The sequence below is a fragment of the Scyliorhinus torazame genome, chromosome 5, assembly GCF_047496885.1.
Source record: "Scyliorhinus torazame isolate Kashiwa2021f chromosome 5, sScyTor2.1, whole genome shotgun sequence".
Classification (NCBI taxonomy): domain Eukaryota; kingdom Metazoa; phylum Chordata; class Chondrichthyes; order Carcharhiniformes; family Scyliorhinidae; genus Scyliorhinus; species Scyliorhinus torazame.
In genome coordinates, this window is record NC_092711.1 from 174634177 (window position 1) to 174661882 (window position 27706).

At 47.2% G+C, this 27706-nt stretch overlaps 2 protein-coding genes across 6 annotated transcripts in view; one reads left to right on the top strand and one right to left on the bottom strand.

Moving 5' to 3' along the window:
- LOC140422376 (uncharacterized) lies at nt 1-26931 on the top strand. Of its 5 annotated transcripts, none has more exons than XR_011947420.1 (2): nt 1-262; nt 26317-26931. XR_011947420.1 is itself a non-coding variant. In XM_072507390.1 (2 exons), exon 2 carries the CDS (start codon nt 11753-11755, stop codon nt 13013-13015), a length of 1263 nt encoding a protein of 420 aa, XP_072363491.1. In that variant the 5' UTR covers nt 5-2069; nt 11466-11752; the 3' UTR covers nt 13016-13264. The 5 variants fall into 5 exon arrangements, 2 of the variants coding, with proteins under 2 accessions (XP_072363491.1, XP_072363492.1); XM_072507390.1 differs by lacking the exon at nt 26317-26931 and adding an exon at nt 11466-13264 and having other exon boundaries at nt 5-2069; XM_072507391.1 differs by lacking the exon at nt 26317-26931 and adding an exon at nt 11466-13264 and having other exon boundaries at nt 6-262.
- Nucleotides 1-27706, bottom strand: part of LOC140422400 (uncharacterized) — a 78297-nt gene that overhangs the window by 41830 nt on the left and 8761 nt on the right.

Genomic DNA, 27706 nt, shown 5'->3' on the forward strand with positions numbered 1-27706 from the left:
TGAGCTTCCCTGCACATGCGCAGCTTCCACTCTCCTTTAGACATGCACAGTCTCAGGCAGGGGGGAGATCACCGAGCGGCTTCGTGCTCCGGTCGCAGCAGTCAGCCGGTTGCCTGGAAACCTGGTCTCGAGGTGTAGAGGTTGAACGGGCGGGACCTCCCGCGTCCGCGCACTGGAACCCAGTGACGACACCTCGGAATAGAGTAATTCCAATTGGCTAATTCAGGCAGGGCTCCATTGTGATGTCACAGCGGATGTGAAGGTAAAACCTCCTCCTGTCTCCAACATCTGGGAGTAACTCTTTTATTGTCGTCACAATTATTACAGAAACCAATTTACAAGGCTCCAGGCCTCATTACACTTCAAATTGACGATTAAACAGTCACTTAACACAAAACAGCTGCAAGGCACAAGGCCCAATTACATTTCACAATAACGTTGTAACAGTCATTGAACACAAACAGCTGCAAGGCACAGGGCCGAAATACGTTTCCAGATACCAGTTAACCAGTCACTTATCACAACCAGCCGCAAGGCACAGGCCCTACGCATAGTTAAAGTAACAATCGAACAGTCACAACACGAACAGTCGTGAGGCACAAGGCCTCGAAACCCAACGACCATTCCAAAGAAAAAAGGAACAAAAAACCACAAGACACGAGTACATTTCGAGGTAACGGCCTCTAAACACATAAAACAAGCAGTCGCGAGGCACAAGGCCCCGATACAATACGGCCGCTTCGGAAACAAATATGACCCACAGGGCCTCGATACATTTTAACAGTGTCATATCAAACCCAATGACCAGGCACCAGGCCTCAATTCACCCCAGAAAAGATTTAACAGGATAGAATCAATCACCGAACACTAATCCCCGCTCACCCACCCCCGTTCACCCCGCCCTGCAGCCGACACCCCGGGGGAAAGGCCCCTCCTCGCTAAGAGCACAGACCTCCGGAGAGCCAGACCCGGGCGCGGCGGAGGAGAGAGGGTTCCCCCCTCCTAGACCCCGCCCAAAGGCATGGGACCATTCGGAGGGAGAGCAGTTTCACACCAACTAGCGTTCCACCACAATTACTAATTACTATTTCAGGGAAACCCAAAATGAGTTGAATGTCATAGGCTGCTAAAGAAAACGAAAGCAAAGAAAACATGAAAACAAAATCCCTTAGTACTCATAGAAAAGTCCATAAAAAAAAGAGTCCATTAATTTTGCACGTTCCACATCATGACCCTGGCGCTCCAGCCAAAATTTCACAAGGAACAACATGTCCTCAAAGTCCTCCAATGACAGCGGCCAGAGTCGCTCCAATGTTGGCAACAGTCGACAACGGGGAAGAAAGTCCCAGAGTCAGTCCCAACCGCCCACAGGGCGTCCGGTGGGCCGAACCCCCGGAGACCCCAGGAACGGCAGCAACTCACCCCGGGCTGCAGGCCGCGGGCCGCCCATTGGGTATCCACTCCCAGTTCCGACCCGCCGCTTCCAGCAGCCTATCCAGCTGCCATCCTTCCTTCATCCTCCATTGGGCAAACTCAAAACCGCCGACAGCAAACCTCGCAGTCCAAAGCAGCGTCTCCGCAGCTCAACCGCTGACTTGAAACACGACTGGTCGCAGTACTCCGAAACCGGTCTTCTCCCCCTTCCCTCGGGGACCAGGAACAATGGGCGCCGAGTTGCTGTTTCACCCAATCCAGGAAGCTCCCAGAGGCGGCCTGCCTTTCGAATCGGCCCGGGGGCGGACACCAAGCTCGCACACAACCACCCAAGCCTCCTCCACTTTTCACCACCAGGAGTTTGGACAGTGTCGGCCGTAGCTCCCACAATCCCCCGCGCTGGGGAACCCGCTCTATCCGCCGCACGGGCGGGTGATCAGGTACTGCGCATGTCCAAGGGTGAGGGGAAGCTGCGCATGTGTGGAGGAAAGCACAGCCCCTGACCTTCCTGTGAGGTGTTGGCTAATGGATAGAGTTAGGACCGGAAGGACGCTGGTCCTCCAATCAGCGCGGGCTTTATGTGAAAGGAGATTGGGCTTCACACAGACTGAAATGTCCTCCTGTCTCCAACATCTGTGAGTAAAACACTTTCTTTTCTCCCCCTTTCCATTTCTTTTCTCATTCTAACCTTCAATTGGTCACTTGCAGCAACTGAAGGGAAAGGAAGTGAATCCAGGGAGGGTGCAGACTCTGCAAAGCTTGGCCCAGGTCTCTCTCTCTCTCACAAAGACATTGACATCCTTTGCTCCCTCAGCCTGACACATTTATTTGTCTGGCTAAAAGAATGGTCTATTTCCTGAAGTTCACAATTAAAGGGCTGGTTTCACCAGGAGATGGCTGACATTTAAGGGGTCAGTAAATTAATATCGGACAGAGATATGTCCAGTGTTGTTATTTGGTACATATTAGATATATTGTTTATGGTTCTATAATGAAGTATATTTATTATTATTTCAGTAGTGTAATATTGTGCTGTAGCTCTGTTATATATTGACAGTCATCTCTTCCTACAAGAGTGTTGTTAGTCTCTGGATTTCTCTTCCAAAGGGATCAGTGGAGTCTGGGAGTCACTGAATGTGTTCATGGATGAGTTAATATTTTTAATATTTCTTTTGTTATGTTTATTAACCAATTTTAAAATAATGAATGCAACAGAATAACAGAAAAAATGTGGAAAACGGGTACAGAGCAGAACAACTGAAAGGGCCAACATAAATACAAGCAACACATTGCAGAATTAATTCATAGCAGAATATTTGAGTGACCAGTGCCTCGAGATGAAATGTTGATCCATTGAACAACCAGTAAACAGGTTAACATAGTGAGTGGAGAAAGAGGGTACGATTATATAAAAATGGAAGAATAATAATGCAGGACGCACTCCCCAAAACATTACAAGTGGACTAACAGCATAGTCGAATTCAAATGAATAACATAACATAATGAGATAGAAATTCTGCAGTGCAGAAGGAGGCCATTCTCTCCTTCAATCTGCACTGACCCTCCGAAAAAGCACTCCACTGAGGCACACTTCCCACTCTATCCTCGTAACCTTGTGCATTGATCATGGTCAACCCACCTAACCTAACACCTTTGGACACAAAGGGGCAATTTAGCATGATGAATCCACTGAACCTGCACATCTTTGGACTGTGGCAGGAAACCGGAGCAGACACGGAGATCGTGCAAACGCCACACAGATACTCAAGAAATCAAACCTTGGTCCCTGCCTCTGTGCGGCAGCAGTGCTAACCACCGTGCCTCACTGTGCCCTACTCCCGACCCAAGTTGAATTTAATTCACTGATGGAAATCTCTGGAGGAGCAAGTCAGTCAAATTGGAACCAATATATCTGAGATAGGGGTTGTATAACTTACCAAATGTATCAGACTTTGAATGAACTACAGACATTAAAAATTTCATGGGGGTGCATTCTGTAATCGGCCTATGCCAGTTTTAGATAGAGGGAGAAGTGACTGGCCTGCTTCTATATCGAGCCAGAGGGATGTTGGGTCCATCCTCACCCAATCCCTTATGAACCTTAGATGAGAGGCCAATTGATATAGCCCAATATTCCGGAGACTCAACCCTCCCTTAGATCCTGGTGATTGGAGCTGAACAAACTTGAGGCAAAGTTTCTTTTTGTTCCAGATAACTGTATTAATCATTCCATTAATTTCCTTAACGACTCTAGTCGACAGCAGTATAGGCAGCATCTGCAGAGGGTACAACAGTCTGGGCAACACATTCATTTTAATGAAGACAATCTTCCCTTACCATGAAATCAGAAGAGCCGGCCACTGGGCAAGGTCCCACCTAATAGTCACCATCAGCTGTGAAAAGTTGGCCCCAAAAGGTTGCCTGAAATAGGGGGGTCATTGACATTCCCAGATATTTAAATCCCAAGGGGGGAGCATCTGATTGGGAAGCTTACACTTCAACACCCCCCTCCCCCCACCAGCATGGCCTCTGACTCAGTAAAATTCATCTTATAACCAGAGAAGGTCCAGAAACCAAGGTGAACCAGAAACCAAGGTCCACCACACTAAGAAAACAAAAAGGGACGGTCAATAGAGAATTAAAGGTGCTATATTTAAATGCGCGCAGTGTACGGAACAAGGTAGATGAGCTTGTGGCCCAGGTTGTGACTGGCAGGTATGATGTGGTAGGCATCACAGAGACATGGTTGCAGGGGGTTCAGGACTGGCATTTAAACATCCAGGGATTCACAACCTATCAAAAAGACAGAGAGGTGGGCAGAGGGGGCGGGGTTGCCTTGTTAATTAGGAATGAAATTAAATCAATGGCACTAAACGACATAGGGTCAGATGATGTGGAGTCTGTGTGGGTAGAGCTGAGGAACCACAAAGGCAAAAAAACCATAATGGGAGTTATGTACAGGCCTCCTAACAGTGGTCAGGACTGGGGGCACAAAATGCACCACAAAATAGAAAGTGCATGTCAGAAAGGCAAGGTCACAGTGATAATGGGGGACTTCAATATGCAGGTGGACTGGGTAAATAATGCTGCCAGTGGACCCAAGGAAAGGGAATTCATTGAATGCTTACAGGAGGGCTTTTTGTAACAGCTTGTGATGGAGCCCACGCGGGAACAGGCCATTCTGGACTTAGTGTTATGTAATGAGCCAGACTTGATTAAAGATCTTAAAGTAAGGGAGCACTTAGGAGGCAGTGATCATAATATGGTCGAATTCAATCTCCAATTTGAAAGAAAGAAGGTAGAATCAGATGTAAAGGTGTTACAGTTAAATAAAGGTAACTACAGGGGCATGAGGGAGGAACTGATGAAAATCAACTGGGAGCAGAGCCTAGTGGGAAAGACAGTAGAACAGCAATGACAGGAATTTCTGGGAGTAATTGAGGACACAGTACAGAGGTTCATCCCAAAGAAAAGAAAGGTTATCAGAGGGGGGGATTAGGCAGACATGGCTGACAAAAGAAGTTAGGGAATGCATCAAAGCAAAAGAGAAAGCCTATAATGTGGCAAAGAGTAGTGGGAAGTCAGAAGATTGGGAAGACTACAAAAACAAACAGAGGATAACAAAAAGATAAATAAGGAAAGAGAGGATCAAATTTGAAGGTAGGCTAACCAGTAACATTAGGAATGATAGTAAAAGTTTCTTCAAATACATTAAAAACAAACGGGAGGCAAAAGTTGACATTGGGCCGCTCCAAAATGACGCTGGTAATTTTGTGATAGGAGACAAGGAAATAGCTGAGGAACTGAATAAGTACTTTGCGTCAGTCTTCACAGTAGAAGACATGAGTAATATCCCAACAATTCCGGAGAGTCAGGGGGCAGAGTTGAATATGGTAGCCATCACAAAGGAGAAAGTGCTAGAGAAACTAAGAGGTCTAAAAATTGATAAATCCCCGGGCCCAGATGGGCTACATCCTAGAGTTCTAAAGGAGATAGCTGAAGAAATAGTGGAGGCGTTAGTTATGATCTTTCAAAAGTCACTGGAGTCAGGGAAAGTCCCAGAGGATTGGAAAATCGCTGTTGTAACCCCCGTGTTCAAGAAGGGAACAAGGAAAAAGATGGAAAATTATAGGCCAATTAGCCTAACCTCGGTTATTGACAAGATTCTAGAATCCATTGTTAAGGATGAGATTTCTAAATTCTTGGAAGTGCAGGGTCAGATTAGGACAAGTCAGCATGGATTTAGTAAGGGGAGGTCGTGCCTGACAAACCTGTTAGAGTTCTTTGAAGAGATAACAAATAGGTTAGACCAAGGAGAGCCAATGGATGTTATCTATCTTGACTTTCAAAAGGCCTTTGATAAGGTGCCTCACGGGAGACTGCTGAGTAAAATAAGGGCCCATGGTATTCGAGGCAAGGTACTAACATGGATTGACGATTGGCTGTCAGGCAGAAGGCAGAGAGTTGGGATAAAAGGTTCTTTTTCGGAATGGCAACCGGTGACGAGTGGTGTCCCGCAGTGTTCAGTGTTGGGGCCACAGCTGTTCTCTTTATATATTAATGATCTAGATGACGGGACTGGGGGCATTCTGGCTAATTTTGCCGATGATACAAAGATAGGTGGAGGGGCAGGTAGTATGGAGGAGGTGGGGAGTCTGCAGAAAGATTTAGACAGTTTAGGAGAGTGGTCCAAGAAATGGCTGATGAAATTCAACGTGGGCAAGTGCGAGGTCTTGCACTTTGGAAAAAAGAATAGAGGCATGGACTATTTTCTAAACGGTGACAAAATTCATAATGCTGAGTGCAAAGGGACTTGGGAGTCCTAGTCCAGGATTCTCTAAAGGTAAACTTGCAGGTTGAGTCCGTAATTAAGAAAGCAAATGCAATGTTGTCATTCATCTCAAGAGGCTTGGAATATAAAAGCAGGGATGTACTTCTGAAGCTTTATAAAGCATTAGTTAGGCCCCATTTAGAATACTGTGAGCAATTTTGGCCCCGCACCTCAGGAAGGGCATACTGGCACTGGAGCGGATCCAGCGGAGATTCACACAGATGATCCCAGGAATGGTAGGCCTAACATACGATGAACGTCTGAGGATCCTGGGATTATATTCATTGGAGTTTAGGAGGTTGACGGGAGATCTAATAGAAACTTACAAGATAATGAATGGCTTAGATAGGGTGGATGTAGGGAAGTTGTTTCCATTAGCAGGGGAGACTAGGACCCGGGGGCACAGCCTTAGAATAAAGGGGAGTCACTTTAGAACAGAGATGAGGAGAAATTTCTTCAGCCAGAGAGTGGTGGGTCTGTGGAATTCATTGCCACAGAGGGCGGTGGAGGCCGGGACGTTGAGTGTCTTTAAGACAGAAGTTGATTAATTCTTGATTTCTCAAGGAATTAAGGGCTATGGAGAGAGAGCGGGTAAATGGAGTTGAAATCAGCCATGATTGAATGGTGGAGTGGACTCGATGGGCCGAATGGCCTTACTTCCACTCCTATGTCTTATGGTCTAAGGCACAAAATCTATCCACAATCGGGTACAGCTGGTTAAGATGAACATTTTGCTGTGGTTTTTATTTTTATCTCCGTGCCTAATGGTCTTTTTGTCGAAATTGGTCTTTATGGGGGTGGATTGGTTGGTTTAATCGTTTGTGTGGGCAGATAACGTGGCAAGGATTCGGAAGACGGTGATTCAGAGAGGGCGACAGTCAGGGGGCTTGGCCCTGCTGAACCTGTTATACTATTATTGGATGGCGAACGCAGAGTAGGTGTGGGGTTGGAGCAGGGAGACAGAGGCTTTGTAGGTTTACATTAAAGGGTAGGTGGGGTTAATGGGTTACAGGCACAGGGTGGAGACACAGGTTATGTAGGGTGCTCTTTCAAAGAGCCGGTGCAGACTCGATGGGCTGAATGGCCACCTCCTGCACTGTAGGGATCCTATAATTTCACGGCGCTGGTTACCGTCAACTGCTAGGTGGGAGGGAAGGAGGTGGAGAGGTTGGTTAGGGAGTTGGGGTGGGTTAGGTTTTTTTTGTTGGTTTTACTTTGTAATGTTATGTGTTGTAAATGTTAAAATCTGAATCAAAATACTTCAAAAAATCTATCCACTACTCCAATAATGTCCGGGACTGAAACACTGGGGTTCAACACAAACTGCAGCCTTCAACTGCACACAGAATGATCTTGTGCTGCCTCACCCCACCCCCCAGTCCCGATATCAGAGACTCCGATCTGATAGCCTCTGGCAAGGGCTCAGTGGCCAACAACAAGGGGAACAGAGGGCAGCCCTGTCTAGTCCCTCTCTGAAGCTGAAAATTTGATGCCCGTAAATCATTGGTGAGCACCGCCGCTGCCGGTCTGTGATGTAACAATTGAATCCACTCAATATAATCCTCACCCAACCCGAAGCCTCACAGCGGATACACAAGATAGTTCCACTCAACTCGAGCAAAAGCTTTCTCTGCATCGAAGGAGATCAGCAGCCCATCCAATGCATATTTCTGAAAAGCCTGAATCACATTCAGCAACCTTTCAACATTGTTACTGGAAAATCTTCCCCGTATAAACCCAGTCTGGTCCTCCCGCACGATTGTCGGAAGGATGTCCTCCAGCCTTATCGCCAAAACATAAGATCGCAGTTTCAAGTCAACATTCAAAAGAGAGGGAACTTGTGACGGGGATGTGCTGAGTAGTCCCACATCAGGTGGCTCTCCTCCATACAACAGAAAAATAGGCACTGTCGGCCGAATTTAGCTGCAAAATCAGACGTCAACATCCCCTCACCCTCAACAATAGTGCGGACAACAAAATGCCAGGAAGCAACAGCTCGAAAGGCTGCAGGGTCACAGAAAATGCGGCAAGGGAGAGGAGCGGTGAGCAAGCGGGTCGGCGGCCCCACGAGGCGAGGGGTCTCCAGTCTTCCCGAGAGAGGGAGACCGGCGACCCAGAAACCAAGCCCCCCCTCCCCCTCCACCCGACCAGGCGATGGATGGAGGATGTTCCTAACCAAGGAACTAAACGCAATGAAGGATGACATTGAGGCTGAGTTAAGGGTGACGGTCAAGCTGGCGGAGGTGCTAGCTGCCATGCAGAAGGTGCTCAATGGCATGTGGAGGAAACTGGAAGCCCAGGGGAGCACAGTTTGAGAGCTGGAAAAGGTTGTGGACCAGTAGAATCGGTCAAGGAGGCAGAACATTCGGATAGTGGGCCTGCCAGAGGGGATCGAGGACAGGGACCCAATCGACTACGTGGCCCAAATGCTGGACAACCTGATTGGGAGAGACAGCTTCCCCAAACCGCCAGAGATCGACAGGGCTCACAGGTCGCACGACTGCGTCACTTCGCAATGAACAGGGGAGCCAGCTCATAGGAGGGAGGGGGCGAGGGCAGCAGAGCGCAGGAGAGGGTGAGGAGGAGACAGCAGGGACACAAGCAGAATGGGTGTAGGAGGGGGTCAGATCGATCCTGGGTGGGGGGGCCACACACCTGCGGGAAAGGTAGTGTCAGGAAGTACGGGAGAGAGCGGGACCGCGACATCTCCCACTGGGAAGAGAGCATCTGGGAGGGGGGCAGATAGAGGAGGGGGATACGGTGGGGTGGGGGGCAGATGGAAGAGCGTGGATACGGTGGGGCGGGGGCAGGGGGGGGGAGATAAAAGAGGGGGGATACGGTGGGGTGGGGGGGGAGATAAAAGAGGGGGGATACGATGGGGCGGGGGGGAGATAAAAGAGGGGGGATACGGTGGGGTGGGGGGCAGATGGAAGAGGGGGGATATGGTGGGGCGGGGGGAGATTCAAGAGGGGGGATACGGTGGGGTGGGGGGAGATAAAAGAGGGGGGATACGGTGGGGCGGTCCAGGTTCCCCACGAGTGGACACGGATCCACAAGTGGAAGCTGACCAGTCTGGCGGAGGAAGTCAAAAACGACCCACAGAGGTGGGATGGATTCCTGCTTTCCCTGGCGGGGAGGATGCAGACGATCAAGGTGAACGTACTGCCCAGGTTCCTCTTCCTATTTAGATCCTTACCGATCTACATCCCCAAGGCCTTTTTCCATTCAATAGATAAAGTGATTATGCCGTTTGTGCGGAGGGGCAAGAATTCCAAAATTTCTAAAACAGTACTACAATGGAGAAGAAACATGGGAGGCCTGGCCCTCCCGAACTTGCAATACTATCACTGGGCAGCCACGGCCGAAAGAGTGAGGAGATGGGTAAAGGACCCTGACATGGAATGGGTGATGATGGACGACCTTAGAGGAGCTGACGGAGAGACTGGGCCAACCAAACAGGGATGAGCTCCAGGTCAAAAACTTTCTCCGCAAGGAGACACCAGCACACCCAGGAACCCTGAGAAGCACAATGCAAGAGGAGTTACTGGACGCAGACAGTCTGGGGAAGGGAAACTGTGGGGACCTGTACGGACAACTCTTAATAAGGATGCGCTCCTTACTTGACAGAACCCAGAAAAAATGGGCGGAAGAGCGAGGGACGGAAATAGGGTGGGGACTCTGGAGCGAAGCACTGAACGGGACCAACTCCACCTTCTCCTACGCAAGGCTAAGCTTCATGCAGCTGAATGTTGTGCACAGAGCACACCTGACAAGAACCCGAATGAGCAGGTTCTTCCCGGAGATGGAGGACAAATGTGAATGGTGCCAGCGGGGCCCGGCAAACCATACCCACATGTTCTGGGTATGCCCCAGATTTGTCGAATTCTGCACAGCCTATTTAGAGGCAATGTCCATGGTTATGAGGCTGGAGCCGTGCCCACGAATGGCAGTCTTCGGGGTATCGGACCAGGCAGAACTATTCATAGGGAAGAGGGTGGACGCCCTTGCCTTTGCTTTTCTAATCGGCCGCTGGAGAATCCTGCTCGGCTGGCGATCAGCAGCACCACCCACAGCTCAGACTGGCTGGCAGACCTATCGGAATTTCTTCACCTGGAGAAGATCAAGTTCACCGTCCGAGGGTCAGAGGATGGTTACCACAAAGTGTGGAGGCCATTCACCAACTTGTTCCAGGATCTGTTTGAAGCCAGCGGCCAATGGGACACTGGGGAGGGAGGTGGGCGTACGGGGGCCAACGGAATCACAGGGAGCTGGCAGGAAAACGGGGGTTGGGGCTACTGGGACAAGGAGGGAGAACCAGAAACCAACTGACACAGAGACCAGAGAGCCGAGAACAAAAACACAAGAAGAGGAACCCCCAAGGGAAGGTTTAAAAGAGGACAGGGAGCGCGCGGGGTGGAAGGGGGGAGGCCCATCAATGGGGGGGAAGGGAGGGCACCGTCCCCTTGTAAATAACAGATAACTCCCATTGTACAGTGAAGGACCCAGAAATGACGAGTGAAGGGGGCGGAGGGGAGGGGCGGAGGGGAGGGACAGGAGATGGAGGGACCGGCACAAAGGAAATTGACATGCACATTGTAATCGGCAGAGTTACCCTGACTGCTTGGATAGTGTATAATAAGGTTTGCCACAAGTCTGTTACTGGATGAAAAAGAGGTGAAAAAAACTGCCCCACCCAATCCCACCTCAATTTAAAGTGTTTCTTCATCCAATCCCGCCTCAGTTTCCTGTCATGAAGCTATGTCGACTTTCTCCTTGAGAAAGGAGAAGATCTCTTTCCTTCTGATAGGGTGATGGATGCCCCGTACAGTCCCTGAGAAAATTTGCAGATTAACTGCCGGCATTAGTTAGGCGACAGAGAGACAGGAACAGATTTTCACACCACAATCGGGCGTGCCCCATTACCCCCTCCTCCAACTCGCTTTACCAAAGTTTCCTCAAACTGCTCCTTTCACAGATAAAAGCCCCGTCTGTACCAGAGTAGGATAAAGTCAACAACACATAAACCCTCCCATAATAACAAAAATGCAAAAGAATCACCACCACAATAGATCCAAGGGGACATTCCTCAATAAGACTGAGGACCCGGAGGATGAACCCCACGGCCAGACTGGCGTTACCCTCATTTTGGAGAAGGTATCCTGAGGGTAAGAAAAGTAACTTTTGTAAATTGTTTTTACAGGATATTAGAAGAGGAGGAATTACAGACAGAAATCGCAAACGTCACGTCTCAATCTGACTGAGTCTCTCAATAGCTTGGAACTGAGTATCACCGGACTTTGAATCGAGAAGGAGAAATGTTTGTCTTTTCTGTCGGCTTCAAAACATCAGTGAGACTGGAAAAGCCCCGAGACACACACACCCAAGTGAGAGTGTTCCAGAGCACTGACTGGAAAGAGCTTTAACCAGTTACACAGCCTGAAGAAACATCACACCATTCACAGTGGGGAGAGACCGTTCACGTGTTCTATGTGTGTACGAGGCTTCAAATTATCGGCAAACCTGGAGAGACACGAGGAGACCCAAAATATGAAGATACCGTGGAAATGTGGGGACTGTGGGAATGGATTCAGGTTTCCATCTGCGCTGGCCGCTCATCGGCGCAGTCACACTGGGGAGAGGCCGTTCATCTGCTCTGTGTGTGAGAAGGGATTCATTCAGTTATCCACCCTGCTGACACACCAGCGAGTTCACACTGGGGAGAGGCCGTTCACTTGCTCTCAGTGTGGGAAGGGATTCACTCAGTTATCCCACCTGCGGAGACATCAGCGAGTTCACACTGGGGAGAGGCCGTTCACCTGCTCTCAGTGTGAGAAGGGATTCACTCAGTTATCCGGCCTGCGGATACATCAGCGAGTTCACACTGGGGAGAGGCCGTTCACCTGCTCTCAGTGTGAGAAGGGATTCACTCAGTTATCCCACCTGCGGAGACATCAGCGAGTTCACACTGGGGAGAGGCCGTTCACCTGCTCTCAGTGTGAGAAGGGATTCACTCAGTTATCCCACCTGCGGAGACACCAGCGAGTTCACACTGGGGAGAGGCCATTCACCTGCTCTCAGTGTGGGAAGGGATTCACTCAATCATCCGACCTGCAGAAACACCAGCAAGTTCACACTGGGGAGAGGCCGTTCACCTGCTCTCAGTGTGAGAAGGGATTCACTCAGTCATCCCACCTGCAGAGACACCAGCGAGTTCACACAGGGGAGAAGGCGTTAACCTGCTCTCAGTGTGAGAAGGGATTCACTCAGTTATCCGACCTGCGGAGACATCAGCGACGTCACACAGGGGAGAGACCATTCACCTGCTCTCAGTGTGAGATGGGATTCACTACCTCATCGAGCTTGCGGAAACACCAGCAAGTTCACACTGGGGAGAGGCCGTTCACCTGCTCTCAGTGTGAGAAGGGATTCGCTCAGTTATCCAACCTGCAGCGACATCAGCGAGCTCACACTGGGGAGAGGCCATTCACCTGCTTTCAGTGTGAGAAGGGATTCACTCAATCATCCGACTTGCAGAAACATCAGCGAGTCCACACTGGGGAGAAGCCGTTCACTTGCTCTCAGTGTGAGAAGGGATTCACTACTTCATCGAGCCTGCTGGCACACCAGCGGGTTCACACTGGGGAGAGGCTGTTCACCTGCTCTCAGTGTAAGAAGGGATTCACTCGGTTATCCAACCTGCAGAGACACCTGCGAGTTCACACTCGGGAGAAGGCGTTAACATGCTCTTAGTGAGAGAAGGGATTCAGATATCCATACACCCTGCAGGAAGACTAGCGAGTTTATCCCTGTAAGTGGCCAATCACCTGCTCTTAGCAGGGGAGACATTCAATGATCCGTCCCATATCCGGAGACACCAGCGAGTTAATTCTGGGGAGAGACCATTCATCTGTTCTCAATGTGGGGAGGGGGTTTTGTGATTCATCGCACCTGTTGTGACTCCAACAAGTTCACAATAAATTACAGATGTTGGCTCCGTTGTTATTGTTTCTGCTCTCACTGACATCCAGGAGTGCATTCTGTTCATTTTGACATCTGGTGAATGGTGATGATTGGAGGGTTTCTTTCTGCTGGACTGGCCGGTCAAACACCTCTGCCTCTGGTGGGCTGACCATTTTTGAGTCTTGTTGCGATTACCTGGTTCCAAGTGTGACGACGAGCACAGAATGAAAAGGTGTTTGTATGTTGGAAGATATTTAGTTCCCAAAGCAGCCATGTTGCCATGAAGATGGGCTATGGTGGTTACAGGGTTCTTTTGTCTAGTTTATCTGGGTGTTTCTCACAGAAGGAGGCTGTCATGGTATGAGGGGTAAGTTGTCTGGTAGATTGGGAAATTACAATCAGCGTATCACTGAAAGTGGCAACGCAGGTGGATAAGGAGCTAAGAAGGCAGACGGCATGCTTGTCTTCATTGGTCGGGACGTTGAGTATAAAAATTGGCAAGTCATGCTGCAGCTGTACAGAACCTTAGTTAGGCCACACGTGGAATATTGCCGACAATTCTGGTCACCACATTACCAAAAGGATGTGGAGGCTTTGGAGAGAGTACAGAGGATGTTTACCAGGATTTTGCCTGGCCTGGAGGGTATTAGCTATGAGGAGAGGTTGGATAAACTCGGATTGTTTTCACTAGAGCGACAGAGTTGAGGGACGACCAGATAAAAGTTTACAAAATTGACTGGCACGGACAGAGTTGATTGTCAGAAGCTTTTTCCCAGGTTGGAAAAGTCAATTACCAGGTGACATAGGTTTAAGGTCCGAGGGGCAAAGTTTAGAGATGTGTGAGGGAGGTTTTTTTACACAGAGGATGTTGAGTGCCTGGAACTCGCTGCCGGAGGAGGTGGTGGAAGCAGATACGATAGTGACGTTTAAGAGGCATCTTGACGAATACATGAATAGGATGGGAATAGACAGATACAGACACTGGAAGCACTGAAGGTTTTAGTTTAGTTAGACATCATGATCCGAGCAGGCTTGGTGGCCGAAGGGCCTGTTCCTGTGCTGTACTGTCCTTTGTTCTTTGTTGTTCTTTGTATGACGACAGACAATAGATCGGCAACCACTAGCATTTTATTTACATAAAATATAGATTCCTTTAAGAAGCAAAAATTAAACAGCAAAATGAAGCTATCGTGGCTAACAAGAAAAGTTAAAGATTCAATTAGATCAATGGAGGATACTCAAAGTGGCCCAAATAGTAGTGAGCCTGGGGATTGGGAACTTGGTTTAGAATTCAGCAAAGGACCAAGAAACTGATAAATAGAAAATAGAATATGAGAGCAAACTGGGGAGAAACATAAAAACTGACTGGAAAAGCTTCTATAGGAATATGAAAAGGAAAAGATTAGCAAAGACCAATGTGGGTCCAGTCCAGACAGAGACAGGACAGTTTATAATGGGGAATAAGGAAATGGCAGAGAAACTAAACAATGTATTTGTCTTCACGGAGGAAAATACAGAAATTGTCCTAAAACACACAGAAAACCAAGGGACCAGTGAGCACGAGGGAATGAAAGAGATTAGTATGAGTGAAAAAGTAGCACTGGAGAAATTAATGTGGTTGGAAGTTAATAAATCCCCAAAAGCTGATGCTCTACATCCCAGAGTGTTGAAAGAGGCGGCTGTAGAGACCATGGATACATTGGTGATCATCTTTCACTATTATATAGATTCTGGAATGGCTCCTGCAGATTGGAAGGTGGTAAATGTAACCCCACTAATTAAGGAGAGAGAGAAAACGGGGAACCACAGATACATTAGCCTGACATCAGTAGGAGGGAAAATGCTACAATCTATTATAAAGGATGTGATAACATACGAATTAGGAGCAGGAGTAGGCCACTCGGCCCCTCGAGCCTGCTCCACCATTCAATAAGTTAACGGCTGATCTGATTGTATCCTCAACTCCACCGAGACCCCTTAGAAAATACATCTGAGGAGATAGTAATAATATTCTTTCTTATTATAATCTTTATTATTGTTACAAATAGGCTTACATTAACACTGCAATGAAGTTACTGTGAAAATCCGCTAGTCGCCTCACTCCGGCACCTGTTCAGGTACACAGAGGGAGAATTCAGAATGTCCAATTCACCTAACAAGCACATCTTTTGGGACTTGTGGGAGGAAACCCACGCAGTTTTGGGGAGAACGTGGAGACTCCGCACAGACTAGTGACCCAAGCTGGGAATTGAACCCGGGTCCCTGGAGCTGTGAAGCAACAGTGCTAACCACCATGTGCCTCCACGCCGCTGTTTCAGTTATGGGGAACAAGGAAATGGCAGAGGAGTTTTCTGTTTAATATTTTTATTCTCCTTTTTCACATTTTCTGCCAAATTTACACCCACCAACAATAAACAATAATCAGCAACAAATATGTTAATCCCCATAACAATAACAATCCCATCCCCCCACCAACCCCCAAACATCAGCCCGCATGTTTACATAAACAAATAACAAAAAGGAATCTGGGATTACCCATAGTCACCCTTAATACAAGCAGCCCCCCTCCCCCAACCCTCTTCCCCCCCCCCCATTCCCCCCAACTAATGTTCGATGTTATCCAGTTCTTGAAAGTGCTTAATGAATAATGCCCATGACTTGTAGAACCCCTCCATCCTTCCCCTCAGTTCAAACTTAACCTTCGCAAGGGTCAAGTATTCCAGCAGGTCCCCCCCTGCCACGCCAGGGCACAGGGTGGAGAAGCTGCTCCCAGCAGGATCCGCCTTCAGGCGATCAACGAGACGAAGGCTACAATATCTGCTTCTGCCCCCGTTTCCAACCCTGGCTGATTTGACACCCCGAATATGGCCTCCTGGAGATCCAGGTCCAGTTTCACGTGCACCACTTTAGAAATTACCCTAAAAACCTCCTTCCAGTACTCCTCTAGCTTTGGACAGGAACAAAACATATAAACGTGATTCGCGCCCCCCCCCCCTCTTCCCCCCCACCCCCTCCCGCAATGCTCACACACATCCTCTACTCCTTCAAAAAATCGGCTCACCCTCACCCTCGTGAGGTGTGCTCTGTATACCACCTTCAGCTGTATCAGCCCCAACCTCGCACATGAGGTAGAGGCATTTACTCTCCGGAGCACCTCACACCAGAACCCCTCTATAACCTCTCCCAACTCTTCCTCCCACTTTGCTTTGATCCCTTCCAGTGGTGCCTTAGCCTCTTCCAAAATATCTCCGTACACCGCTGACACTACCCCCTTCTCCAGTACCCTGATCGTCAGCACCTCCTCCAGCAATGTGGAGGCCGGTTCCTCCGGGAAGCTCTGTATCTCCTTCCTGGCAAAATCTCGAACCTGCATGTATCTAAACATTTCTCCCTGCTCCAGCCCATACTTAGCTTCCAGCTCCCTCAATCCTGCAAACCGACCTCTAAGAAACAAATCTTTTAGCGTCTTGAAAATAAAGTGTTTTACTCACAGATCTTGGAGACAGGAGGTTTCAGTCTGTGGGGAGCTCAATCTTCATTCACTCAAAGTCCGCCTTCTGATTAGCTGGAGGATCAGAGTCCTTCCGGTCCACCAACTTTTGCTATTGGTTAATATCGTAACAGGACGTTCAGGGGGGTGGGCTCGACTCTGCACCACATGCGCAGCTTCCCTCTCTTGAACATGCATAGGCCTGGGTCGCGGGCGCGGTGGAAAGAGCGGTTTCACCAACGCTGGGGATTGTGGGAGATGCGGCCGTCATTACTCATCCAAAGCCCAGTCTCCAAACTCCTGGGTGACAAGTAGCGGTGGGAGGGCAGTGACCCCACACTGATACAACGTACACGTGGGTAGTCACTGGATTTGATTGCGAGCCCCCCTTAGCAAAACAGTTTGTTAACTCTAGGTGTAAAGATTTAGATACATGTGTGAAGTATTGGGGAGGGCAATAAGTGAATGTGAAACTGGACCCGAGAGTCAGCATCTTCAGGGTAGGAGAATTGTGGATAAGCAGCAGGAGTAATTCTGGTGGGAGGATAGGAGACAGAATTATCTGTTCTTAATTTCTATCCTGTACTGACAGTGATGACGTTTGCAAACTCATTCATCAGATGGGTGGATTTGAAGACAGAAATTGCAAGCCAAGCACCTCGTTGTCATCTGACAGATTCACTTAATTCATCAGGATCTGAATATCATGAACCATTGAATCTAGAAGGAGAAGTTATGATCTGTCAGCTTTCAAATAATTTAAATATTACTTTCACTGGAAAGGCACAAGGATTCATCCAAGTGAGAGTTCCACTGCACTGACTGTGCAAAGCCTGAAATATTATCACAACATTCACATTGAAGAGAAGCCTTTCCTGGTGTTCTGTATGTGGATGAAACTTCAACTGAGCATTGAACCTGAAGAGACACAAGGACACACACCAACGGAGGAACAATCATCAAGGTCCCCGATAATTTTAATGTCGATTGGGAGAATCAGATTCTCAAAAATATCCTAAAAAATGGGTTCAGAGTCTTTTTGGAACAATTTCTTGGAGCCATACATTTTAGAGCCAACCAGGGAGCAGACTATCCTCGATCTGGTAATGTGCAACAAGACAGGATTATTCAATAATCTCATTGTGATGGAGCCTCTAAGTCACATTGATCATAATATAATAAAATTCCACTTTCAGTTTGAAGGTGAGAAGTGCTGGTCTAAGGGCGGCACAGTGGAGCAGTGGTTAGCATAGCTGCCTCATGGCGCTGAGGACCTGAGTTCGATCCCGGCCCCGGATCACTGTCCATGTGGAGTTTACACATTCTCCCCATGTCTGTGTGGGTCTCGCCCCCACAACCCAAAGGTGTGCAGTGTAGGTGGATTGGCCACGTTAAATTGCCTTTTAATTGGAAAAAAAAGAATGGGGTACTCTAAATTTTTTTAAAAAGTGCTGGCCTAAGTTAAAAACTAAATAAAGAGAACTCTGAAGGGTATGAAGGGAGAGCTGGCGAAAGCGAACTTGGGAAACTAGGTTGAAAATTGGGACATCAGTATGGAAGTGGGTGACTTTGAATAACTCTCAGCAAACATTTATGCCAGAGAGAAAGAAAGGCTGTTTGAGAAGAATGCATCATCCATGGTTAAATAAGGAAGTCAAGGAATGTATTAAATTGAAAGAAACACCATCAAAATCTACAAAGGTTAGTGTTCATTCAAAAGTTGGGCAGATTTTAGAATCAGCAAAGAATGAGTAAAAGATAAGAAACAGGCAGAAATTAGAGTATGAGGGTAAACATTCTCGGGCTACAAAAGTAGATAATAAAGGTTTCTGCAAGTATTTGAAGAGGAAAAGAGTGACTAAATCCAGGTTGGTCCTCTGGAGAGTGAGCCTGGGAAATTGATCATGGAAAACAAAGAAATGATGGAGGCTTGAAACAGGTATTTTGTGTCTATCGTCACGGTACCAGACCGAGAACAATTCACAAAGATAATTGAAAATCGAGAGGTAATAGGGAGGGAGGAACACAGAACAATCACCAGAGAAAAGATGCCAGGAAAACTATTGAACCTAAAGGCTGACAAGTCCCCAGGACTGGGTGACCTGCATTCTTGGGCTTTAAAAAAAGTGGTGGCAAAGAGAGTAGATGTATTGGTTATAATCCCACAAAATTCCTTAGATTCTGGAAAGGTCCCAGTGGATTGGAAAATAGAGAATGTAACACCTCTATTCCAGAAAGGAGGGAGGCAGAAAGCAGGAAACTATAGGCCAGTTAGCCTAACATGTGTGACAGGGAAAGTGCGAGAATCCATTATTAAGGAGGTTACAGCAGATTACTTAGAAAATGTAAACATTATTACTTTTTATTTATAACGAGAACTACCATGAAATATGCAGTAAATGCAACTGGTTAACTACAAGTTAATACCTAATACCCACATCAACCTGCCCCACCCTCTCTCTCTCATACACACACACACAAGACAGACAACCGCAAAGGGGTGGAAAGGGGCAAAAAAATTCAAAATTGGAGGAAAGAGTCTTTCTTCACAACAAGCTTGCAGATTAAAGTCTTTGGTTTGCAGTCTGTAAAGATCTTCTTTGGAGATTCATTCATTCAGGTACTCTCTACATTAAAAATGCAGGAGTCAAACCTTTTCTGGAGAGACACCTTAGTTCACGTCAAACTTTGCTTTCAGTTTGTAGTTTGTCTTTCGGTCCCTGTAGTCTCAGAAGTACAGCACCCACCAGGCTCTCTGGAGAGAGAGCCAGCCCTCACAATGGCCTTCTGGGGAGAGTTAGCTGGACCTTTTTGGAGAGAGTTAGATGTATCAGCGTGCTGCCAGAGTCAAAACTGATACCAAACTGATATCTTGGGACTCGGAAAAGCGTTCTAGTGGAATAATATCCAATCACCACCTGTTACTGGACAGATCACAGATCTTTGGGCCAATTCATTGGCAACCGGCCAAATCAATCAAATGGACGTTTCATTATGAGATATGCAAGACATAAATCACAGACGTTCAATCCATCCCCATTATACAAGTTACCTACCCAGTCTTTATATTGGTAACTAGTCAGCCCTTAAACCCATGACAAAGCATCTGCAATCACATTATCCTTTCCAGGAATATGTACAATTGTAACATTGAACTGTTGTAATAATAAACTCCAATGGAATAATCTTGCGTTCCAGGTTTTAAACTTCTCTACAAATGCAAATAGATTATGGTCTGTGTAACAATGCTTTGCTGATTGTCATGTTGGACATGTACTACGAAGTGCTAAAGGGCTAGTCGCAAGGCCAAGGCTCAATGATGGAATACTTTCTTTGGCACAGACTGAATTTGTTTCTAAAAATACCTCCCTAGCCTCTTTATTCCTTCATTGTTGTCCTGTAGTAGCACTGCCCCTACTCCCAGGTCACTGGCATTTGTGGCCATTTTAAATGGTCTGGAAATGTCTGGGATGGCCAGCAATGGTTCGCCCACCAACATGGATGTCAATCTGTCAAACTCTACTTGGCGTTCTGTGGATCATTGCATTTTTAATTGTTTCCGCTACATATTGAACGTGCTTTTTATTTCAGTTTCTAACTGAGGAGGATTTTGCTTTATTAGTTCAGAATTTCTGATGTTTACTTCATGATTTGTTAACCGAGTGCCGCTTGGTGCTTCCATTCAATTCTATTCACACCCTTTCAGCATCTTTGTTATATCTGCCCCTTTCTGGGTGTCGTGCAATGTAAAGATGTGGAGATGCCAACATTCGACTGGAGTGGGCTCAGTAAGAAGTCTTACAACACTAGGTTAAACTCAAACAGGTTTGTTTCGAATCATTAGCTTTCGGAGCACAGCTCCTTCATCACCTGATGAAGGAGCTGTGTTCTGAAAGCACGTGTAATGTAATCAGTCTTTTCTGATTGTCCAATAAATGTTTATCCATATTTCAAAGATTTGCTACAGTCAAACAAAAAGCACTATTGTCAATGCTGAGGGAAATATTTGGTTCATTTTAAATCCATAAACACTCTCCAACCCCTCCAGCTTTACATGCTCTCTTTTCTTGCACATGGTTACTTTCAGAAATAAGAACCATTCTTTGTTTTACAGCTTCTACCTCCTCTTTGGAGTTTTCGTAATCACAACTCTTATCCCGATTTAGCAATACAGACCTTCAGAATCAGAGGATAACACATTGTTGGACCCATGCATTTTCTGTTTTTTGTTACCAGATGTGGTGACAGAATCACGACATAGGTCTCCATTCACCTTCCTCTTAGTTTTAAAAGATATTGATGACTGATTATTTCATCTCCTTTGCCATTTGCTCCCTTTAAGAAGCACTGTGGATCTTTAAAAGGATGTGGGTGAACCAGCTTAGTGCCACTTCTCAGTCCTCGTCCTGACTAACTGATGCTGTGCTATCAAGTATACGTTGCTTCAAAGGAGGCATGCTGTGGGAAATATTTCCCCTGAAGGGGATAGCAATGGATTTACTACAAGGGACTTTAACAAATCACTTTTAGAAAAGTCCAATTCACTTTCTTCCTCCAATTTTCTGCCTTCTTTCCGAGCTCTGGGAGAATTACTTGTCATTGGCACAAGATCAGTTAGTGACAGGTCTATTTGGTAATAGCTGTTCATCATCACTCCATAATCAGAAGCAAAATTGAATTTGGTACTCTCGTCTGTCTCTTCATCACTGTCACTACTATTAAATTCAAACTCCTCTTTCCTATGGTCACCTTCAGTCTTAGAATTCTGAGAATCTGGTTCACTGTTTGATCTGTGATTAACATCTTTCAACATTTTTCTTTGAGTAATTTAATGCCCAATGAGTTTTCTTAATTCCCACATGCCCTACTGTTGGTATTTCATGTGATAACTGCAGTAATTCTCTCACACCCTCTGTTATCATGGTTGAATCTACAACCGTCACTCCTGCCAAATCATTCCCCAAAAGTAAATCTATTCCGTCCACTGGGAATTTCTCAGCCAGCCCAACAACTACTGGACCTGACACGAGATCACACTCCAATTGTACTTTATACAATGGGACTGGAATACAATCTCCACTTTTCCCATTCACTAATTCCTCAGCTTTCATTGAGTCTCTGAAAGAAGAAACAAATCCTTCTCCAGTAAGAGAGTTTGCGTAGCCCCTGTATCCCTTAAGATTGTTATGGGTTTGGCACATGTTGGACATGTAAAGTCACAGTTTGTGGCTTAAGAAAAGGAGTGGGAAAACAGACTCAATCAAACAGGATAAGCCAGTGGGTTTTATTAAAGTGGGAGGAAAAAACATTGTCCCAGTGGAAAAGTGCAACAGAGTGTAGAGCCTATTGAGAGGTTGGTGGATAAGCAGGTAACATAACTTTTTAAGGATATTTGTGAGGGTGAGGTTTACTCGTGTGTACAAGGTGGAGTAGGTAAGGAGATTCAGATCTTGAGGGATACAGGAGCAAGTCAATCTTTTTTTTAATAAACATTTTATTGAGGCATTTATGGTATTACAACGACAACAAAATAAACAATGTCCATGTAAATATAAACATAGTGCAAAAGCCGTCTTTCACCCTTACAGGGACCACCTTTACTAACCCCCTACTCTAAACTAAGCGAACCCCGAATCCCCCCTCACCCCCCCCCCCTGCCCCCCCCCCCCCCCCCCCGCCTTCTGCTGATGGTTAATTTTCCCCAAAGAAGTCGACGAACGGCTGCCACCTCCGGGCGAACCCTAACACTGACCCTCTCAAGGCGAACTTGATTTTTTCCAAACAGAGAAAGCTAGCCATGTCAGTTAGCCAGGTCTCCGTCTTCGGGGGCTTTGGGTCCCTCCAGGCTAATAGTATCCATCTCTGGGCTACCAGGGAAGCAAAGGCTAGAACGTTTGCCTCTTTCTCCTCCTGGATTCCCGGGTCTTCCGACATTCCAAAAATCGCCACCTCTGGACTCGGTGCCACCCTTGTTTTTAACACCTTGGACATGACATCCGCAAACCCCTGCCAGAATCCCCTAAGCATCGGGCATGCCCAGAACATATGGACATGGTTCGCTGACCCTCCTGCACACCTTGCGCACTTATCTTTTACCCCAAAGAACCTGTTCATACGGGCCACTGTCATGTGGGCCCGGTGAATGACCTTAAATTGTAGCAGGCTGAGCCTGGCACATGTTGTGGACGCGTTGACTCTACTCAACCCGTCCGCCCAGAGACCATCCTCTATCTCTCCTCCTAACTCCTCTTCCCATTTGTGTTTCAGCTCCTCAGTCTGCGTCTCCTCTGACCCCATAAGTTCCCTATTAATGTCCGAAACCCTCCCTTCTCCCATACACATTCTGGAAACTACCCTGTCCTGTATCCCCCTTGGTGGTAGGAACGGGAAGGTTGAGACCTGCCTGCGTACGAAGTCCCGTACCTGGAGGTACCTAAACTCATTTCCCCTAACCCAATCCAAATTTCTCCTCCAGCTTTCTCAGGCTAGAAAAGCTCCCCTCCATAAACATATCTCCCATCCTCTCAATCCCTGCACTCTGCCAACTCCGGAACCCTCCATCTAACCTTCCCGGGGCAAACCGGTGATTATTACAGATTGGAGACCACACCGATGCTCCCTCCACTCCCACATTCCTCCTCAATTGCCCCAGACCATCAGGGCTGCCACCACCACGGGCTAGTGGAGTACTGTGCCGGCGGGAATGGCAGAGGCGCCGTTATCAATGCCCCCAAACTGGTGCCGTTGCATGATGCCGCCTCCACACGCTCCCATATCGACCCTCCCCCCACCACCCACTTCCTGATCATGGCTATATTCACCTCCCAATAATAATTACTAAAGTTCAGCAGCGCCGGCCCGCCCTTCCCCCGGCTCTGCTCAAGCATCCCCTTTTTTACTCGCAGGGTTTTACTCACCCATACAAAGCCAGTGATCACCTTATTGACCCGTTTATAGAAGGACCATGGAATAAAGATGGGGAGACACTGAAACACAAACAGGAATCTCGGGAGGATCGTCATTTTCACTATCTGCACCCTCCCAGCTAGTGACAACGGAAGCGCGTCCCACCTTCGGAAATCGCCCTTCATTTGGTCTACTAATCGGGCCAAATTTAACTTGTGTAGCCGTTCCCATTCCCGCACCACCTGAATGCCTAGGTATCGAAAGCTTCCCCCTACCACCCTAAACAGCAGCTCCCCCAATCACCTCTCCTGACCTTTGCCTGGATCACAAACATCCCACTTTTCCCCATATTCAGTTTATAACCCGAAAACAGGCCAAATTCCCCCAGAATCCTCATAATTTCTTCCATCCCCTCTAGTGGGTCCGAAACATATAGGAGCAGGTCGTCTGCATATAGAGAGACTCTGTGTTCCACTCCCCCCCCGGACCATCCCCTTGAGGCTCTCAGTGCAATTGCCAGCAGCTCTATGGCCAACGTGAACAGGAGTGGGCATCCCTGTCCCGTCCCCGATGCAGCCTGACATAGTCCGATGTTGACCTGTCCGTCCGTAGCTCGCAACCTGATACAACTGCCTGACCCAGTCAATAAAGTCCTGCCCTAATCCAAACCACCCCAGTACCTCCTGCAGATATTCCCATTCCACCCAATCAAATGCCTTCTCTGCATCCATTGCGACCACTACCTTCACGTCCCTACCTTCTGGGGGCATCATAATCACATTTAACAACCTTCTTATATTGGCCGCCAACTGCCTACCCTTAACAAATCCCGTCTGGTCCTCCGCAATCACGGCCGGAACGCAGTCTTCAATCCGAGAGGACAAGATTTTGGCCAGCAGTTTGGCGTCCACATTTAGTAGGGATGACCTATAGGTTCCGCATAGCCCTGAGTCCTTGTCCCGCTTCAGGATCAATGAGATAGTGGCCTGTGACATCATCGGGGGAAGCACCCCAGGTTCCCTTGCCTCATTGTATGTCCCCATCAACAGCCACCCCAATAGCCCAGAGAACCTTTTACAGAACTCCACTGGGTACCCGTCTGGCCCCGGGGCTTTACCCGACTGCATGGCCTTCAGTCCCTCTGCTATTTCGTCCAACCCAATTGAGGTCCTCAGCCCTTCTCCAAACCCCCCGTCCACCTTCGGGAACTTCAGCCCCCCCTAAAAAGTGCCTCATTCCCTCCGGCCCAGCTGGGGGTTCCGACCCATACAACCTGCTGTAAAACTCCTTGAACGCCTTATTCACCCCTGCTGAGTCTCCGACCACGTTTCCGTCCCCATCCTTTACTTTCCCTCTCTTCCTGGCTGCCTCCCTCTTTCTAAGCTGCTGTGCAAGCATTCTGCTGGCCTTCTCACCATGTACATATATCGCCCCCTCACATTCCTCAGCTGCTCCATCACCTTCCCTGTAGTTAACAAGCCGAACTCCGCCTGTAGCCTCTGTTGCTCCCTTAGAAGCCCTGCCTCTGAGTTTTCCACATACCTCCTGTCAACCTGCAGTATCTCCTTTATCAGTCCGTCCGTCTCTTGCTCTGTCGGCTTTCTCTCTGTGGGCCCGTATCGAGATCAGCTCCCCTCTAACCACCGCCTTCATTGCCTCCCAGGCACCACCGCCGAAACCTCACCTGTGTCATTGATTTCCAGGTAGTTCTGAATATATTTGAGCAAGTCAATCTTTAATGGTGAGAAATGGTTTGGGAGGAGTTTTGGCAGAAAATGTGGTCATTTGTGGAATATGGGGTTGGTTTAGCACAGTGGGCTAAATAGCTGGCGTGTAATGCAGAACAATGCCAGCAGCACGCGTTGAATTCCTGTACCGGCCTCCCCGAACAGGTGCCGGAATGTGGCAACTAGGGGCTTTTCACAGTAACTTAATTGAAGCCTACTTGTGACAATAAACGATTATTATTATTATTTAGTGGTGAGAGCAGTAGTGTGCCACTATGTAAGGTATGGCGAGAGAGTTCAGTGAAAAGTGGTGAAGTGGTAGTAGGAGTAAAAGAAAAATTACCTTTTTAGGATAAATTTATCCTAGATAATAATATACCTGGATCACAGGTGGGAGTGCAACCTACTATGGTTGAAAAGCCAGTGGAAAGTGGAACTGAGATGTTGCAAGAAATAGATCCAGGAGTGTTTCCTAATTGTGTGGTAATCAGATCACAAAACCACTGGTTAAGACAGGAGGAAGAGAATTTGAGGAGTGCCAATAGGGAGGCTGAGGTTCAGTTGTCAGAAAACATGTTTGATCAGATGGTTGGTAAAAACAAGAGCAGGTGGTGGATGAAGTGGATAATTTTAGTTCAAGCAAGTTGGTTCAATGGGGAGAATGTGCAGTTCCGCAGACAGTGACCCAAGCTGGGAATCAAACCTGGGTCCCTGGTGCTGTGATGCAACAGTGCTAACCACTGTGCTACCATGCCACACCGGTAGTGACACAAGAGGTGATTATACTAGTATCTGGTCAGGACTGGAGCTGTCTCACAGTTTTATAGAGAGCATCGTCTGTGGTGGAGGCTGAAGAGCTTGTACAAATGTAGCCAGAATGTTCAGCAAACGTTTGCATGCACTGACTGTTGTTTTGCACTGTCCAAATGCACCAGCACTTACCCATTATTTTTGGCTATCCTCAACAGACACAGAATACAAAGCAGCTGATAAATGTGAAGAACAGATGATGAATGCTGCAGCATCGATAGCAACCTGTCTGACCATCAAGAGAAGAATTCTGCTGTCAGAGCCAGGCAACTACATATCACTGAATTGTGTGTTTTTTAAAATTTAGAGTATCCAATTATTTTTTCTAATTAAGGGGCAATTTAGCATGGCCAATCCACCTATCTTGCACATCTTTGGGTTGTGGGGGTGAGACCCACGCAGACACGGGGAGAATGTGCAAACTCCACACGGACAGTAACCCAGGGCCAGGATCGAACCTGGGACCTCGGCGCCGTGAGGCAGCAGTGCTGACCACTGTGCCACCATTCTGTGCATTTATCACTGAACTGTTGATGAAGCTTTTCTTGTGTAATCTTGGGAGGCCACCCTGACCGTTGAAATCTCTCTCGCTCGAAGTAGTGGTTAAATTTATGCTAATGACTGTGACATGTGAGAAGACTAAAATGGACTATACTCACGTGTATGTTAGCCTGTTGAAAAATGTAAAATGTTATTATAGATTATAAGTTGCATGTAATCAGAAGAAATGTTTAAAGTTAAAAAGTTTTTAGAAAAATAAAGCCATCTGCGTACATCGCTGGTTCATTTTTTTAAAGGGGAAGCTGTGACGATTGGAAGATTTTAGGAAAATTGGATCATAAATGTATTGGGCAATTTCAGGGTTAAAAGCGTGGGGTTAGAGTGTGATTCACTGCAGAGGTCCTGTTTTTATTTTAACGAAGGATCCTGTTTGGCAGGGCCTGGGTGTTTTTAGTAGCCAGAAGGTGAAATTGACAAAGGAATGTGTTTTTTCAGTCTGGACTAATGGACTGTGGTCTGACTGGGAAAGTATTTGTGGAATGAATGTACTTTGCAGCTGTCAGAGATCATTTGTTTTCCAGCTTAGGGAGACGAGGTCATTGCTGGGTGCAACCAAGGAAGTCAGAAAGACATTTTAAAAATCTTTAAAGATCAGTTTTTGGAGAAAGGTTTGGAGAGAGGAGTTGAATTCTGGGTCCACAATTCTCCCACAGTAAGACAGATTGAGAGCTGTATCTTTCTTTTCCCGTTGTTTAATGGGGGATTGAGTAGTAGTGCTTAAATGGGTAATTGTAAGCTGTTGTTTTTGGGTGTGAAGTTAAAACGTTTAATATTGTAGCCACAATAAAGTTTTCTTTTAAACATAACCAAACCCTATTTCTTCATGCAATCACTCCTGGAACGAATCATTCTTTCCGCAGCCTTACAAATAAACTGAAATATTGGGGTCCTGTATCCCAGCCACTGTTGGGGTCTGGTCTGGGATCGGAACAGTGACCGATGTAACAATTGGTTGGAGGTCCATTTCCCATTCAGTCCTCCAGCACG

Coding starts and splice junctions, on each gene's coding strand:
- LOC140422376 (XM_072507390.1), top strand. CDS start 11,753: ATGTGTGTACGAGGCTTCAAATTATCGGCAAACCTGGAGAGACACGAG.